The 18,260-nt window shown below is 41.0% G+C and overlaps 1 protein-coding gene and 1 long non-coding RNA gene across 3 annotated transcripts; one reads left to right on the top strand and one right to left on the bottom strand.

Moving 5' to 3' along the window:
- Nucleotides 1–817: 817 nt before the first annotated feature.
- Nucleotides 818–1,814, bottom strand: MTLN (mitoregulin). Of its 2 annotated transcripts, none has more exons than XM_030311810.2 (2): nt 1,497–1,814; nt 818–916 (listed from the first exon to the last, which is right to left on the bottom strand). In XM_030311810.2, exon 1 carries the CDS (start codon nt 1,801–1,803, stop codon nt 1,633–1,635), a length of 171 nt encoding a protein of 56 aa, XP_030167670.2. In that variant the 5' UTR covers nt 1,804–1,814; the 3' UTR covers nt 818–916; nt 1,497–1,632. The 2 variants fall into 2 exon arrangements, with proteins under 2 accessions (XP_030167670.2, XP_035920256.1); XM_036064363.1 differs by having other exon boundaries at nt 818–913.
- A 3,521-nt stretch (nt 1,815–5,335) lies between these two features.
- On the top strand, nt 5,336–17,924 carry LOC115509756. The gene is made up of 3 exons (XR_003967482.1): nt 5,336–5,368; nt 6,192–6,351; nt 17,519–17,924. It is a non-coding gene; the product is annotated as an uncharacterized LOC115509756 (long non-coding RNA).
- The last annotated feature ends 336 nt before the right edge of the window (nt 17,925–18,260 follow it).

Below are 18,260 nucleotides of genomic sequence, written 5' to 3'. Positions count from 1 at the left end.
ATCTGTGGCATGCTGATTTTTAAGGTTCTCTAGATGATTATATTGTGCAGCCCTTTTGAAAACCACTGCCCTTCAACAGAGCTATTGAGAGGAAGAACAATGAGGGAATTCTAGCCTAATGGCCTCTATCTTCTATGTGGTTGAGAAGCAAACTGCAGGCCAGATGGGATAAGCTCTAAGAACCAACATTTTAGTCTTTGTGTTCACAGAAGGAAAATAAGAGTTGGAAGTAATAAAGCATGATGGCTCCAGTAAAATGGAACAAAAAAATAAAAAATAAAAGCTTTGTGTGGAAACTTGTTTGAATTTTCTTATGTTAATGTGCTGAGACACAAAATTAATCTTTGTAAGAATGAGCAAGGACAGTGTTATAGAAAACACCTCTTGCAAATTAAAAATAGACAAGGCCTTAGTCACTCTTGATTTTTAGATAACAGTTGGAATTTATCACTAAGCTCTAGTCAAGAGGGGTTTTCCTTTAATGTATATAACATAGTAACACATAAATGAAGTGTTTACCAATAAAAATTGGAGTATGTTGTCACTCTCATAAGTGCAAAAGTCTTACATACATCATCCTTAACTCGGTTATGTTTACACAGTCCCTTGCTTTACTGCACAAAGTTGGGCAAAAGGACTCCTAATGGTCCCTGGGCCAACTCTCCTTTGCAGTTGTACCAAGGAATTGCCATATATTCCTTAAAAAAGATTATCTGCTCAAAACACTAACAGATGAGTTTTGAGAATCCCGATCTTTTGATGCAGTGAACTGCTTGCCAGGCAAGATACTCCTTTTCCTTGTGATAAAAGATTCAAAGAGGTTTAAGAATTTTTTTATTTTGAAAAAAAATTGACTCATAAAGTGCAAGGAGAAATTAGATCTGTCCAGTGTTCTGTATCCATCTTCGACAAACTGCTGGAAACAGAAGAGAAAAACAATTAGAAATATATAATCGTTAACTTAAAATTGTCTTGTGGAGTTAAACTATGAACTATGAGATCTGATGTTACAGGTAAGAAAATTTGCATAGCTTGATGAAAAAGCTACCACTAGATGCAAAGCTCCTAACTTCCAGGCCAGTGCTCTTTCCACTTTACCAGGCTGCGAAGAACCAAATTCAGACTGGAGATTACAAAACATGAATGCAAAGATATACCAAGATCTACCAAGGATACTATCGAAAAGAATGACATGGGGGAAAGGAGGTGGCCGGCATACCCCCACGATCCGTTTTCTTTTTTCCTTTCCTTCTTTCCAGTATCTTACTTTCCAGAAGTTTAATGTCAAGGTGCAACGATACTGCACGTGGTAAGGCATGCCCACTAAAGGCACGCAGTGAACTGAACTACGACACCACGGTGTACGTTTTTCTGGGGAAAAGAAAACCTCCTCCCTCTGGTGTCTGTGGGAAAGAGTCACCTCCTATAAGGTATCCACAGGCGCTCCTGCCCCACGATATCCGCCCGTCCCCTACATCTCCGCTTAGTCTCCGTACCGTCAGTACCGCTCACCGACTCCATCAAGAGCAAGGCGCTGCAGAGTGTGTACGGAGACCGTGGGTCACGTGTCGGAGCCCCGCCGGAGGCCCCGCCAGCGCAAGGCGAGGTGGGCGCGCGGGCGCGCGCGGGGTCTCAGGCCAAGTCCAGCTTCTTCTGAGTCACCGCCAGCTTGTCCTGCAGCCTCCGCTTCTTCCAGTCCAGGTAGCGCCTCCGCAGCCGGTTCGCCTGCCAGCCCACGAGCACTCCAGACGCGAAGGCCACCAGCACAGACAGCTGCAGCGTCCGCTCGGACACGTTCGCCATGGCAGCCGGCGGCGTGCAGCCTGACCTACGGCGCGGCGGCGGGGTCAAACGGGCGGAGCGCAGGGTGGGGCGTGCGCAGCGCGCCCTGCGGCGCCTTCGCTCAAAACTCACGACTTCTGGCTCGCCTTCTCCAGTTTGGCCGGCCTGTGGGTGTCCCCTTCTTCCCTCCTCGGGCCCTCTACAGTAGTTACTGTTTGGCGTTAGTCAGATAAGTCACATATTGTCTTGCCTTATTAGCTAACTTTGATGGTGTGTCTTTCCAAATTTACTGTAAGCCCAACACCTCTTTGTTTTCTCTAGGCGGGGGAATGCGAGCCGCATATGTAACTCTCAATTAACTGGTAACGCATTAAAAAAGAAAAAAGAAAAAGAAAGAGATGAAAATTATTTTAATAGTATGATTTGTTTAGCCCAATATATACAGGATGTTATCATTTCAACCTGTAATCAACATAAAAATTATTAATGAGATATTTTTTGTACTCAGTCTTTGAAATTTGATGTAGATGTTGTAATTAACAGCGCATCTCAATTTGAACGCTAAAGTTTCAGGGGAAATACTTGGTCAGTATCCAGATTTCATAAAAGTTAGTTGAAAAAGATATATATACTCAGGTTGTTCCAAAGACACATAAAAATTTCTCCAATAACTGAGTTGAGTATCATTTTTAAATTTAATTAAAAATTTAAAAAAAATGTTTATTTATTTTTGAGAGAGAGTGAGCACAAGCTGGGCAAGGATAGAGAGAGAGAGACATAGAATCTGAAGCAGGCTCCAGGCTCTGAGCTTTTAGCACAGAGCCCATAGTGGAGCTCAAACCCATAAACTATGAGATCATGACCTGAGCCGAAGTCGGATGCTTAACTGACTGAACCACCCAGAGGCCCCTAAATTCATTAAATTTTTAAAGAAGTTCAAAGTGGACTTCTTCTGTCACACTAGTCACATGTGTATTGGACAGCGAGTTCTAGAGGGCCCTGCTACGCCAGAGCTAGTAGTGGGTCAGAATTGCTGGCATGGTGAAAAAATTCTAACGATAGAAGTCATTCTGGTGGACAGACCCTAAGGTGACCCCCAATGCCTTTGTGTAATTTCTTCTCAAGTGTGGGACCTGTGACTTGCTTCTACCTAACAGAATAAAGCAAAGGTGCTGGGATGTCACTCCTGGGATTCCTTTATGGTGTGTAACACTTCTTTTTAACAGACCGATGACTCTCCTTACCAGCTTGATGATGAATGTGAACATGTTGAAGAAGCTCATATAGCAAAGGACTGCAGGTGGCCTCTAGGAACATCAGGATCCCCCCAGCCCCCAGCTGGCAAAAAGATGGAGCCTTCAGTTGTACAGCCCAAGGAAATTAACTGCCCTGTCAACATGAATAAGCTTGGAAGCAGGATCTTCCCCGGTTCCACCCCCAAAGTAAGAACACACCCTGGCTGACATCTTGATTGTAGACTTTTCGAGAACCCAACAGAGGACCCATGTGGCTGGGCTCCTAACCCATGGAAAGTTGATATTATAAATGTGTGTTGTTTTAAGTCGCTAGGTTTGTGGCAATTTGTTACATAGCAATAGAAAACTAATGCGGTCAGGAAAGGGAGACCAGCCCGTGGAGCCTGAACTCGTTAGATTGGGGCCGGACTGACCTCACGTCTCCATTGATAGCCAGCAAGTGGACTTTCATACCTGAGGCAGAACACATCTTGGCAGAGAGATGTTAAAGACAGTATTGGGTCCAATGTGAACTCACATCTGCCATGCTTAATGTTCATTTATTTGGCAAATATGTATGGAATGCTGCAGGAGGCATTGGGAATGTGGAAGTGGCTACAGCACGACTTCCCTCAGACAGCTTAGTGCAGGGTGAAAGATGGGGAAAAAATTAAGACACGTTATGATGAATTGGAATATTTAGTAAGTATGTAGCTGAGACTTAAAAAAAGAAAACCTTCAGAAAGACTCTTTCACTTTATAGTCCATCCAATCTGTCAACCAGTTCTGTTGGTCATATTTTCAAAATATGGGCAGAATTCAACCACTTCTCACTACGTCTCCCTTCACTGCTACCAATTGTTTCAAGCTGCCGTCATCTCCTACCTAAGTTACTGCAATAGCCCTCATCAGGTTTCTGTGCTTCTGTTGCTTTCCACCACATTCTATTCTCAGTGAAACAGCCAGAGTGAACCTTGGAGATCAGAAGTCGGATCATCTCCCTCTTCTGCTCAAACCGTGCAGTGGCCAAAGCCCTGGCAGTGGTCCCCAGAGCTCTCTGCATGATCATTTGCTCCCCATCCCTTCCCCATCACCCGTGTGCTCATTGTTTCTTGTGCTCGCCCCGGCATACTCCTACCCAAGAATATTCGCATGGGCAGTCCCCCTGCCTGACACGCTCTTCTCCCAGATGCCTGCATAACTAACTTCCTCACCCCTTTTAGGTTCTTGTCAACTGCCACCTTCTCAACAAGGCCTACGTGACTAAAAATCACAATCCAACCCCCCCCCCACCGCCCCGACCCTCCCGATCTCCTTTTCCCCACTCTATTCTCCACCTCCACAGTATTTATAGCCTTCCACCTACTGTAGGATTTATAGTATCCATTTGTATTTATTATACTTATTGTTTACTGCCTGTCTCCATCTACAGTGTAAGCTATTCAAGGGGAAGGATTTTTGTCTCAGTTGTATACTGGTGGATCTCAAGTGCCTGCAGTAGGGGCTGGCACCTAACAGTCAGTAAATATTTGAAGTGGATGACAGCAGGGAGTGGTCAGGGGAGTCTTATGGGTGTGTGGCTGAACTGAATCTTGAAAGATGAGTAGGAAAATCAGGAGAAATGAGATTTCTCTGGATCGCAGTTTTCTCATTGTAAAATAGTTTGGTGTGATTCAGTAGCTCTAAGATATTTTTAAACCAAGTTTTGGCAGCCTGAAGTTGTGTACTTGGGCCACTGGTATTATTGCAAATTTGAACCTCGCTTGGAATTCTTACCTCATCCCTAAGTGGCCTGTGGGCTAAAAATAAACCAGATCATGTGCACATGTATGCTACAGCAGGCCTTGAATATGGGAAAACCTTAGGTGGATAGAGCTGGGAGAGACCATAGAAATGCCCTTAATTTTGCAGGAGGAAACTCTGGCCAGACGGGAGAATAGAACTGCTGGGAAGAAGGCAGGGGTGTAAGGCTTTAAATCCCTCTTAAAGAGTCAGTGTGTCCCTGGCTTGAGACTGTATTTTTCCCCCAGGGTGCATTATTTCAATGGGGCATTTTTGTAGACTTGATTATGGTCAGCCAGCTTTGAGGTGATGATTACATTTGGATTCACAGGTGGAATAGTCAAGTGTAATGAGTTAATTGATTACATGACTTTTTTTAAAAGTTTGTTTATTATTTATTTGTTTGTTTGTTTGTTTAAGAGCGGACACAAGCAGAGGAGTGGGGAAGAATCTGAGGCAGGCTCCACACTGTCAGCACAGAGTCTGATGCAAGGTTCGATCTCACAACTGTGAGATCATGACCTGAGCTGAAATCAAGAGTCAGACACTTAACCGACTGAACCACCCAGGTACCCATGTGTGAGTGTCTTTTGAATGATACATTAACTGCCATTGTTGAGTTTGCTGTTTGAAATGCTTGGCAAGGGAAAAGATTTTGTCATTTACAGTATTAGACCTTTGTTGCTTATAAATTTATTTAAAGTATATAAATGGAATTGATTTCCTCTGCAACTCTAGGACCCTATGCAACAAAGCAGTCATTTTATACCCTAAAGCCTCCATAAAGGGTGGAACTTTGCCATGATTAACATGGCGCATTCATATCAGTAGGTCCTTGAGTTCTGGGCCCGTAGAACTCAGGCTGGGCCTGTTCCCCTGAGCCACAAACACACAGCCCTCTGTGTCAGTTTAAACTTTTTTTTTTAATTAAAAAAATTTTTTTTATTATTTATTTTTGAGACAGAGGGTGAGTGGGGGAAGGGGCAGAGAGAAAGGGGGACACAGAATCTGAAGCAGGCTCCAGGCTCTGAGATGTCAGCACAGAGCCTGATGTGGGGCTTGAACTCACAAACCGCAAGATCATGACCTGAGCTGAAGTCAGATGCTTAACCCACTAAGCCACTCATGCGCCCCAACCCCGTGTGTCAGTTTTAACTGCCGGATCCTTTGTGTCCCATTCTCTTCCCTTGAGTTTTGGGAAGTGGGAAGAAAAATTCTTCCTGCCTCCACCGGTATACATTCTAAGAGCCTGGGACTTAGGGGAGGTAGGCATGCAAAGTAAATACACCTGATTGTGTGATTGTCAAGTGTGAATCATTTCCTCCCTGGTGTGTAAGCAAGAATGAAAGCGATGCCACGGCAAAGGCTGAGCCTTGATCCTTGTCTTTTCAGGAGCTATAATGCGCTTCTTCAAGTCTGCCTCGGTGGTTTCTAATTCTGGAGACGTGCACAGTAGAATGGTCTCCCACAATCCTTTCAGAAAGAACAGGAAAGCCCTTCTGTATTCTTCTTCTGTAAAGAAGACACCAGCCTATCTCCTCATAATTCTGAGGTAAAATGGTCATCTATAATTCACTCATTCCACTAAGTATTTGCTCAGTGCATACCATATGCCAGATATTTATTGCTACATATTCCATGCTGAGCCAATGTCAAGGACCTACTGTCTAGGAGGAAGAATGACAACAATCAAATCTTCACACAATAAATATAGCCTTACAAACACTGACGAGTGCTTAGATGAAGAAGTACTGTGCACCATGCTTGCGGGAACACATTAGAGCCTAACTGGGTTTGGGAGGATGGGAGTTGTCAAGAAAGGTTTCCTATGGGCTTTGCAGTTAGGACCTGACGTGAGACACACAAGTAGGAATGGGAGGGAGAGTTCTTCTCTTGACCAGGAGGATGCACTCGTGAATGTTTGAGGCTGCAAAAAGCTGACTCAGTGGGAACTGGAGGGGCAGGAGCGGAAGAGAGGTAGGAAAAGTAGATAGGGCTTGCAGGCCATGTCAAGGGCTTTGGACTTTATTCAGAGGGAAGTAGGCCACCATTTTTGTGAGCAGGGGAGTTACAGGGCTCTGTTTGCATATTAATAAAAGTAATCTGATTTCTGTTGGAGAATGGATTGGAAAGTGCCATGGATGGACGTAGGGAAACTGGTTAGGAAACTATTCCAGTAGTGTAGACAAGAGACAGTGGCAGTATAGTGTATAGGAGTGGATGTTAGGCATACTTGAGGTTGACACTTTTTTCTTGCAGTACTTTAGAGATGTTCCATTGTCGGTACTGTAATAGCATTGTATGGGGACCATTGGTAGCCATGCTTGTGGGGAGCACAGCATAACAAATACACTAGTCAACTCACTATGTTGTATACCTGAAGCTAATGTAACATTGCGTGTCAACTTCATTAAAAAAAAAAAATGAAAAACAAAATGAATGGGGCACCTGGGTGGGTGACTCAGTCGGTTGAGCCTCAGACTCTTTCTTGATTTCGGCTCAGGTCATGATCTCACAGTCGTGAGATCAAGCCTCACATTGGGCTCTGCTGTGAGCGTGGAGCCTGCTGAAATTCTCTCTCACCCTCTCCCTTTGCCTGGTCCTGCTTGCACACACGTGCACTCACTCAAAAAAAAAAAAAAAAAAAAAAAAAAAAAAGAAAGAAAAGAAAAAAAGAAAAGAAAAAGAAGAAAAAAAGATGTTCCATTGCCTTCTGGCTTGCTTAATTTTGGAAACAAAGTCTTTACCTGTATATAATGAGTCTTTTTTCCCCTCTGGCTGATTTTAAGACTATCAAGAAGTTTTAGCAATTCAGTTATGATGTATTTTGTATAGTTTTAAAAAGTTTATTCTGTTTGGAATGTGTTGAGTCTCTTGAATCTGTGGGATTAATAGTTTTCACCAAATTTAGAAAATTTTTGGCCATTTTTTCTTCAAATAGTCTTATGCCTCCTTTTTTTCTTGGGACACACAGAGTTCAGGGATTGGTGGATTTTCAAGAGCAGTAATGTTTAAGGATTTTTTTTTTAACTTTTAACTGTGCAAGCAAGTGATTCATTGATGACTGGCTAACTTGCAGATGTTTTTCCATTGAAAGGAGGCTCTTGCCAATTGGCTGTTTTTTCAGAAGTGTAACTGCTGGGATGAAGTTGTTATGGGTTGATCAGGATGAATTTAAAGCCGGTTATAGTAGTTATTCATTGTTGTGGTCAGATAATTTTTTTGTAGGAGGATAGCAATTTTTTTCCCCTCAGTCTCTCTTTTTAATCTTCCATCCGGTAGAATCGCAGGAAATACCCTAGGAATTAGGCAGAGTTCTACCAGTGTTATTGATTCTTCTTGAAGATGAGGTTTCATTTCCAGAAGTCTGATGATCAGTTGAGTATCAATCAACATGTTTTCATCTCGTTTTGTCTTTGATTGATGTGCATTTGCGATTCTGGACAACAGACATTGAACAACTATGAGACAAACAAGAATAATTAAGAATATTATGAGATGGGACTGGAAAGCACATAGAAACCATGACCCAGTATTTCTCAGGCCTAAAGACAAATCCAACAACTTCCTGAGTCTACCTTGAGTAGCCAGGTTGCCTTTTTCCTTAAGTTAGGTGATGGATTGTTCCATCCCACCTCTGGAACAAAATCTAGGTAAAGATGGAGTATTAGTAATAGTGCGAACTCCAAGGTCATTCTATTATCCATAACTAACTACTTGAGCTCTAAGGGCTGGACTCATTAATTGTGTCAGCCAAAGCGAGGTTCTAATTGTTGATGGTCACCTCAAGTTGGCCAAATTTTATAGGCAGGATCACAATCCCTAGGAGGCTATTTACAAAATACTATTTATACCTCCAGGAAAAATAATAAATTGCTACTTTAGAGTGTTACAACAAAGAATAGCATTTGAGGAGGAAAAGGTAACGGTATTTCATAATTAGTTAATTAAATAGCAGAAAATAATAGATGATCTCAGTTAGAAGTAAGCACTGCCCTGCACGTGGTACCATCAGATTTTATAGTTCCAGTATAAGATCTGGAGATGTGTCTGTTGGGTTAGCTAAGGCTGAATTTGCTCTGAGACAAACAGGATATGCCTTAACTACTGGGTCAAAAGACAGGTTAATAATAGGCCATGGATCTTTGATATGCTCTGTGTGTTAACAGCTTTAGATGTCAGCTCACCTTTCCTTTCATGTATATATGAAAAGAAAGCTTTATGGTAATCTGGGAGATGCAGTTCAGGTGATTGTAGATGCAAGTTGTGAGACCATAGCAAGTCTTTTCCATCTCTGCTTTTTCCATTCCATGAAGGAGATTCCAAAGGGTTTGATTTAGGCAAATGGTATCAAGTCCTTGCTATTTCAGAAAAGTTTGGTACGCATTGCACACGATACCCAGTTAGTCTCAGAGATCCTTCTTACTGTCTTCTGGTGGTTGGTTGTGGGTAATTTTGATGAATTTGCAATCTTTTCTTAGATACTGTCCTTCCGTCAGCTGATATGTCTTGGCACGTCAGTGGGCAGATACTTAAAGTGAGTCTTAGAGTCATCACATCAGGGGATCTCAAAAGAGCTCATTTACATATAGGGTCAGAGCGATCACCTAGGGAATAGCATCTCCTTTGAGTCTTGGTTTAACTGTGATGAGGCATCAGTGAATTCCTGGGTCCAAGTGAATTATTAATTTTCCTGGGTGACAGCAAATAATGTTGACTATTTTACTCCCTTGAGACACTGAACAAAGACAAGTACAAATCTATTACAGTGAGGAGAGGATGGTGTTTAGGTTAGGCATTATTAGGAAGTAAGGTATAACTATTTTTCTAATTGCACGCAGATCTCAAACAAATCTATATTCTCGACCACTAGGTATTTTAACAGTGAAGTAGATGTATTACATGAACTGGTACAAGGCAGAATTAGTTGGTTACTGTAATGCCCACCAGCGGCTGGTCTTAGGTTTCACGAGGCAATCCTATTCAGTACCTGGAATAGCCCACGCGTGGCGCTGGGTTCACTGAGAAGGATAGAGGTCCGGACCTGGCAGTCAGGTGTGTTTCTTCAGCAGTAGTCTCGCAGCTGTGCACAGAGCAGTCCTAGTGGAAGATTAAATGTGAGAGAATGAGATCACAAAGGTGGGTGTCAGAGCCAAGCTCACGTCCCAACTAGGAGCAAGTATCCTGCACGTCGTTCTGCAGGCGGAACCTCCAGGGCCACAAGTCCCGGTCACATGTCACGACACTCAGGGAAGCCCAGAACCACCGCCCCCTGCCAGGCACTTGCACACCATTCATGGTCCTTGTAATCCAGAGGCACTTTACCAATCTGGGCTCATTTTTACCTCAAAGAGTGTAGACGCTCCAGCTCTGTGAGGTTTCTAGAAAGTTAACCCAAGGTCAGTTTTGACTGTACAGAGGATTTTTGTTAACCTTTTGCTCACAGGTACAGTTGGCGTAAGATCTTTCTCTGCTTCAACTTTTAGAAGATGCCAACATAGAACAGAATAAATTCCAGAAATAAACCCACATAAATACGGTGAATTGATTTTTGACCAGGATTGGAGGGCAGTTCAATAGGTATAGGATAGTCTTCAACAAATGGTGCTGGATAACTGGACATCCATAAGTAGAATAAGAACCTTGAACCTCAACTCACACTGTATATAAAATTAATTCAAGGTGTATCATAGGTCTAAATATAAACCATAAGACTATCAACTTTTGGAAGAAAACATAACAGAATCTTTATGAACTTGGGTTAGGCCAAGAATTCTTATTATGATACCAAAAGCACAATTATTAATGGAACTTGATCAAAATTACACAACTCTGCTCTGCCAAAGATACTGTTAAGACAATGAAAACACAAGCCAAAGACTGGGGAAAATATTTAAAAATCACATATCCAATGAAAACGATATGCAGAATACATAAAGAACTCTCAAAACTCAACACTAGAAAACCAACAGACATAAAAGATTGGGAAGGATTTTAACAGGCACTTTACCAGAGAGGATGTACAGGAGACAGGTGCATGAAATAATGTGCAATGTCATTAGGGACATGCAAAGTTAAAACCACGATAACACTGCACACCTGTTAGAACAGCTAAGACATTTTTCAAATGACAACACCAAGCATGTTGGCGGGGACTCTGAGAATGGGAAACTTATACATCATTGCCAGTGGGAATGTAAAATGGTACAGTGACTCTGAGAACAGTTTATCAATCTTTTGTGAAGTCACTGACCAGGTGACCAGCAATTCCATTCCTAGATATTTGCCTAGAGAAATGAAAATTTATATTTACCCCAAATCTGTGCATAATGTTTTAGCACCTTTATTCATAGTAGTCCAAATTGGAAAAGACCCACATGTCCTCCTCATGGGTGAATGGATGAATAAACTATGGGGCATCCGTACGATCCAACAACACCCAACAGTAAAAGGAATTACTCTTGATGCACGCAGCAACAGGGATGCATCTCTAAAGCATTGGGCTATGTGAAAGAAACCAGACTCAAAGCTATATGATTTTATGTATATGACAGTCTGGAAAAGGCCAAAACTATAGGAGAACATATCAGTGGTTGCTGAGGGTTCAGGAAGGAGAAGGGCTTGACCTTTACACAAAGAGGTAGCACAAGGGAGTTTTTTAGGGTCATGGAACTTTCTGTATCCCAGTGGTAGTGGTGGTACTCAAATCTGTATGTGTGTTAAAACTTATAAAATTACAGACTTTTTAAAGTTAATTTTATATGTTAACTTAAGAGTAAAAAAATGAAAGAGAAACCCAACTGATTTGAAAACTATGTCCACGTGAAACTGCCCATGAATGTTTACAGCAGCCTCATTCATTACTGCCAAAACTTGGAAGCAACTGACATGTTATTAATAAGTGAAAGGATATGCAAGCTGTGCTCCACCCATACAATGGAATATCATTTAACAATAAAAAGAAATGAGCTGTCAAGCCATGAAAAGACACGGATTGACCCTTAAATGTGTATTGCTAAGTGCAAGACGCTGCTCTGAAAGGCCACATGCTGCATGATTCTAGCTACATAGCATTCTGGGAAAGGGAAAACTATAGAGACGGTAAGAGATCAGTGGTTACCATAAGTTTGGGGGTGGGAGAAGTGTTGAGTAGGTGAAGCACAGTGGATTCTGGGTGGTGATAAAGTACAGGGATTTTTTAGGGTGATGGAGTTGTTCCATATGATACGGTAATGATGGATACAAGAAATTTAAGTATTTGTCAAGGCGCCATAGAATTTTACAGCACAAAGACTGAACTGTAGTGTAGGTAATATTCTTGAAATTTTTTATTGTGGCAAATGTACATAACATTCAATTTACCATTTTGACCATTTTTAAGTGGCAGTGAGTACATTCGCAATGTTGTGTAGCCATTCTATCCATTTCCAGATCTTTTTCATCATCCCAAATAGAAACTCTGTCCCGTTGAATCACTCTCCCTTCTCCCTTACTCCAACAACTAGTAGCGCCTATTACACTTTCTATCTCTATGAATGTACCTATTCTAGGTACCTCATATAAGTGGAATCATACAGTATTTATCCTTTTGTCTCTGGCTTATTTCATTTAACATGACATTTTTACAGTTTATCCACATTGTGGCATGTTTCAGAATTTAATTCCTTTTTACAACTAAATAATATTCTATAGTATATGTAAATACCACATTTGGTTTGTTCATTCTACCTTTTGGCTGTTATGAATACTACTGTTGTGAACATTGGTATCCAGGTATATGTTAAGAGTCCTGCTTTCAGATCTTTTGGACATATACCTAGAAGTGGAATTGCTGGATCATATGGTCATTCTATGTTTAGCTTTTTGAGGAAACCCCCACCATGTTTTCCACAGAGGTTGCCCATTTTACATTCCCACTAGCAATACACCATTATTCTAATTTCTCCACATCCTTCCCAAGACTTGTTTTCCTCTCTATCTTTCTTCTTTCTTTCTTCTTCTTTCTTTCTTTTCTTTCTTTCTCTTCTTTCTTTCTTTCTTTTCTTTCTTTCTTTCTTTCTCTTTCTTCTTTCTTTTCTTTCTTTCTTCTTCTTTCTTTCTTTCTTTCTTCTTCTTCCTTCTTTCTTTCTTTCTTTCTTTCTTTCTTTCTTTCCTTTTTCTCTTTTTCTTTTATAATAGCCATCCTCATGGGTATGAGGTTAGTATCATTGTGGTTTTAATTTGCATTTCCCTATTAATGATGTTTAACATACTTGCATGTGCTTATTGGCCATTTGTATATCTTCTTTGAAGAGAAGTCTATTCAAGGTTGTTTTTTTGCCCATTTTATTGGTTGTTTTTTGTTGTTTTGTTGTTGAATTTAATAGCTCTTTATATTTTGGATATTAATCCCTTATCAATATACACTTTGCATATATCTTCTCCTATCCTGGGGGTTGTCTTTTTACAATCTTAATATCCTTTGAGGCACAAAAGTTTTACATTTTGTCCAATTTACCTATTTTTGTTGTTGCCTGAGCTTTTGGTGTCCTATCCACGAAATCATTGCAAATCCAATGTCATAAAGATGTTCCCTATTGTTTTCTCTAAAAATTTTATAGTTTTATCTCCTACATTTAGGTTTTTGATCCATTTGTGCTAATTTTTATTTATTTATTTTTAAAATTTTTTTGTAATGTTTATTTTTGAGAGAAAGAGAGACAGAAGTGAGTGGGGGAGGAGCAGAGAGAGAGGGAGACACAGAGCTGTCAGCACAGAGCCTGACACGGGGCTTGAACCCACAACCCTTGAGGTCATGACGTGATCCAAAGTCAGATGTTTAACCGACTGAGCTACCCAGGCGCACATTAATTTTTATATATGGTATGATGTAAGGATCCAACTTCATTCTTTGCATGTGGATATCCATTTGTTGAGAAGACTGTCATCTCTCGTTGAATGGTCTTGACCCTTGTTGAAAATCAATTGATCATATATGCAAGACTCTGTTTCAGACTTTGTATTCTATTCCTTTGATCTGTCTGTCCTTATGCCAGTACCACGCTGATTAATGTAGCTTTGTAGTAAGTTTAAAAATCAGGAAATGTGAGTCCTCCAACTTTGTTCTACTTTTTTGTTTTGTTATGGATATCCTCCTGAATGTGAAGTGGTATATCATAGTGATTTTGATTTTGCATTTTCCTAGTGATGAATAATGTTGAATATTTTCAAGTGTTGTGTCCATTTCTTTACCTTCTTTGGAAAAAAGTCCTTTTTCAAAGCATTTGAAAAAATGGGGTTCCTGTTTGTTTGTTTTTTTTTATTGATGAGTTGTAAGAGTTCTCTGTATGTTTTGAATACTAGACCCTTATCAGATACAGATTTTCCCCACTACCCCAACCAGAATATTCCCTATGAAATCTGAAATGGCGTAAAGTGAAGAAGCGGTTACTATTAATTTATAGTTGACCCTTGAGCAACATGGGAGTGAGGAGCGTCAACCCCCCATGTAGTCAAAATCCACGTATAACTTTTGACTCCCTGAAAACATAAGTACTAAGAGGCCTATTGTTGACTGGAAGTCTTAGCGATAACATAAACAGTTGATTAACACATATTTTGCATGTTATATGTATTATATGCTATATTCTTATAATAAAGTGAGCTAGAAACAAATATTATTACGAAAAGTCATAAGAGAAAATACATTTACAGTACCATGCTGTATTTATCCCCCCAAAATCTGTGTATAAGTGGGCCCACACAGTTCATACCCATGTTGTTTAAAAGTCAACTTATATGGAAAAAGTTTGAGTGTTCTTGGGCCCAAAAATAATCTCTCAGGCTTTTCAGATACTTTAGGACACATCTTGCTAATGGATGTACAAAGTAAGTTGGGATAAAGCACTTATGTTCAAAGAAAGAGTTCATAAACTATGGTGGCCGGACGCTGAGACGCTGAGTGCAGTTCCTAGGGAAGGAGTTTGGGAGGGACACCCTCGCTGCTTGGGCTACGTACTGCCTCTACAACAGCTCATTGCAAACCAATGCTGAATGCTAATTTTGCTTTTCATCTTTTTCATAAAATGAAATCCTCTTTGGTTAGTGAAAAACAGGTACTAATGTAGGTCTTTCAAAAAGCCTAACTGGCCTGGGGGGGCCTGGATGGCTCAGATGGTTAAGCCGCTGATTTCAGCTCAGGTGGTGATCTCACAGTTTGTGGGTTCGAGCCCCGTGCGGGCTCTGTGCTGACAGCTCAGAGCTCAGAGCCTGCTTCAAATTCTGTGTCTCCGTCTCCCTCCCCCTCTGTGTCTCCCCATCTCACACTCTGTCTGTCAAAAATGAATAAATGTTAAAAAAAAAAAAGCTAAGTGGCCTGATAACATTCAAAAAGCAGAGGATTCCTGTATGTGATTTCAGATACAGTATTTGCTTCCATTCTATGGTTGCCTTTTCACTCAGTGAATAATGCTCTTTCATGCACAAAAGTTTTGCATTTTGATGAAGTCTTACTTATCTATTTTTATTTATCTATTTTTTCTTTGGTTGTTTGTGCTTTTGGTGCCATATTAAAGGACCCATTGCCAAATCCAAGGTCATAAAGATTTGCCCCTGTGTCTTTCTTCTAAAAATTTTATAGTTTTAGCTTTTTAATGTAAGTCTTGGATTCATTTTGAGTAATATTTATATGTGGAGTGAGTTAAGTGTCCACTTTCATTATTTTATTTTATTTTTATTTTGTTTTATTTATTTGAGAGGAGAGAGAGAGAGAGAGAGAGAGAGGAGAGAGAGAGAGAGAGAGGGAGAACCAGCACATATGCAAGCAGGGGAGAAGGGCAGAGGGAGAGACAGAGAACCTCAAGCAGGCTCTACACTCAGCACGGAGCCCAACACGGGGCTCAATCCCAAGACCCTGGGATGATGACCTGAGCTGAAATCAAGAGTGAGATGCTTAACCGAACTGAGCAGCCAGGCCCACTTTCATTCTTTTACATGCAGATATTCACTTGTTCCAGCACCATTTGTTAAAGTGAGCGGTCTTTCCCCCACCTACTGGTCTTGATACCCTTATTGAAAATCAATCCTCTTTGATTTTTTTCAGTACAGTTTTATTGCTTTCTGTTGCTTGCATGTATTTGTTAGATGCGTTTTATTTTAAAATTTTCAATATGGAAAATTTCAAGTATATACAGAAACAGGTAGGTGTACTCATCACTCATCCTCAACAACTCATGGCCAGTCCTGTTACATCTTGTTCTTACACGATTGCCCCACCTCCATATTATCTTTGTAGGTCAAATTTAGTGAAGCCTACTTGACACACAGTAAAATTTACCCTTTTTATAATTCAACAAGATGTGACCGATGTATGAGCCAGCACAATCAAGATATAAATATTTCCAACACCCCGAAAGTTTATGATCCCTTTGCAGCGAAATCCCTTCCTTCCAGTGTTCCTGGGAAACACTGATTAGATTTCTGTCCCTATAGGTTTTTTTCTCTTCTAGTACTGGGCCTCCATTTATAAACTTTTCGATTTTTAACAAACCAGCATTTTAGGCTGCAGACTTATTTTTGGAATCTCTCATGGTTCCAAGGATACATAGCTAGGTTAGACTGGAGCTCTGGCAACGGCCCTTCTGTGTGAGGGAGAATAAACCAGTGATCATCTACCCATCAGGGCACAGGCAAAATACAAAATGGGGCTCTGGGCTTCCTAAAGGAGGGGAGGAGGGAAGCCTTGAGAAATAGTGTCCTTTTGGAACCTGAGGCACAGAACAGCCTCATACACCCTCTTTTCTGTGGTTAATTGCAAGGGATTGATTGAAACCATTTCTCACCACTTCTAAAATTCTCACTCAACTAATACCTATTGAAAACCTTCTATTTTCTAGACACTGTTGCAGCAGCTTGGGAAATATTTGTGGACAAAATAAAGATTTCCATCCTTATGGAGATTAAATTCTATCAAGCATAAACAGACACTAAATAAGAAACATAAGAGATTAAAAATAATATGGCATGGCAGAGGTGATAAGGGCAATGCAGGAAAGTAAAAGATCAGGAAAGGAGGGCAGCAGGAGGGCAGGAGTGGATTGAAGAATTAAGTAAGATGGTCAGGGCCCATTTCCCTGAGAAAGTGGGATCTGAACAACACTAGAAGGATGGATGGGGAGTTGGGCAGGTGGGTGCTGGGGAGTGAATAACCCAGGTTCAGGGAGTGGTTTGGAGCTAAGCCCTTGTGGAATGTTTGAGAATCAGAAAGGAGGGCAATGGGGCTGGGACAGAGGGAATGAGAGGAAGGAGAAGAGAGGGGTCAAAGACAGTGTGGGCCTTGCAGGCGCACTGGCACGTCAATGAGTTGAGAAGATTCACCCTCTACTGTCAACTATGACCCTTATATCCTGATCACTGCACTGCAGTGTTTAAAACATTGTGCCAAATCTCATGGGATTCTAGGAGATAACTGGCAAACAGAATTAGGCAGATCCTTTGGTTTAAATATGGACTTACTTTACTTTCTCAATGGAAACTACCTAATAGCTACTCCTATACAGAGCAGAGTGGTAATTCTGAGCCTCTGGGCCAGTAGTTCTGGGTCTGTGACCCCAGTGCCACCACTTTGAAGCTGTGTGGTCTGGGGCACATTGATTCTCCTCTCTGAGCCTGTTTCCTTGGCTCTAAAGTGGGGATGGTAATCAGTGCCTGTTATTGGCTTAATTGTGCACCCTCCCAACCAGATTCATATGTCAAAGTCAAGACTGCTGTCCTTGTACGAAGTAGAAATTTGGATGCTGACATGCACAGAGGAAACATTGTGAGGACACAGGCAGAAGACGGCCATCTACAAGCCAAAGAGAGAGACCTCAGATGAAACCCACCCTCCAACACCTGATCTTGGACTTCTAGACGCCAGAACTATGAGAAAGCAAATTTCTGTTGTTTAAGCCCCCTGGTCCGTGGTATTTTGTTATGACAGCCCCAGGAAAGGTTTACAGTACCCTTAAAAGACTGTTACGGGGTGCGCTTTTAGGGAACTGGCGTCTAAAGGCTGTGCTTTCTAAATCTGATTCATTCTTACCCCGCAGGGGTGCATTCTCTCCACCAGGAGAGATGCTGCCAGGAACAGGCTTTCTCAGGTGCAACTACCGGAATTTTAATTTTTTTCCATTACAGAAATGTTTTTTTTTTTCATTAAATAGACAAAATTGCTATTTAAACTCTATCTGTACATCCCCGTTGATTTTACTGTATGTTGTCATAAAAGTAAAATAGAAATAGTGAACAAATGAAACCTTGTAGGAAAATGTAAGAGGAAAAGGCCTCTCTCCCTTCAAGTTTCTACTCCCTGCTGTGTGCCCAAAAGTTCAGCACTGATGACAGTTTCCTTATGGATGCTTCTAGGGAAATATTTTATTCATTATCAGAAAATATAGGTATATGCATCCTTAAAAACTTATACAAAAGATACCAAAATTTATG

Source organism: Lynx canadensis, chromosome A3 (assembly GCF_007474595.2).
Source record: "Lynx canadensis isolate LIC74 chromosome A3, mLynCan4.pri.v2, whole genome shotgun sequence".
NCBI classification, from domain to species: domain Eukaryota; kingdom Metazoa; phylum Chordata; class Mammalia; order Carnivora; family Felidae; genus Lynx; species Lynx canadensis.
Note: the sequence above shows the minus strand (reverse complement) of the source record. Positions and strands in the feature narration are given on the sequence as shown.

Excerpts from the sequence above, each read along its gene's own strand:
- MTLN (XM_030311810.2), bottom strand. The coding sequence starts at position 1,803 with ATGGCGAACGTGTCCGAGCGGACGCTGCAGCTGTCTGTGCTGGTGGCC.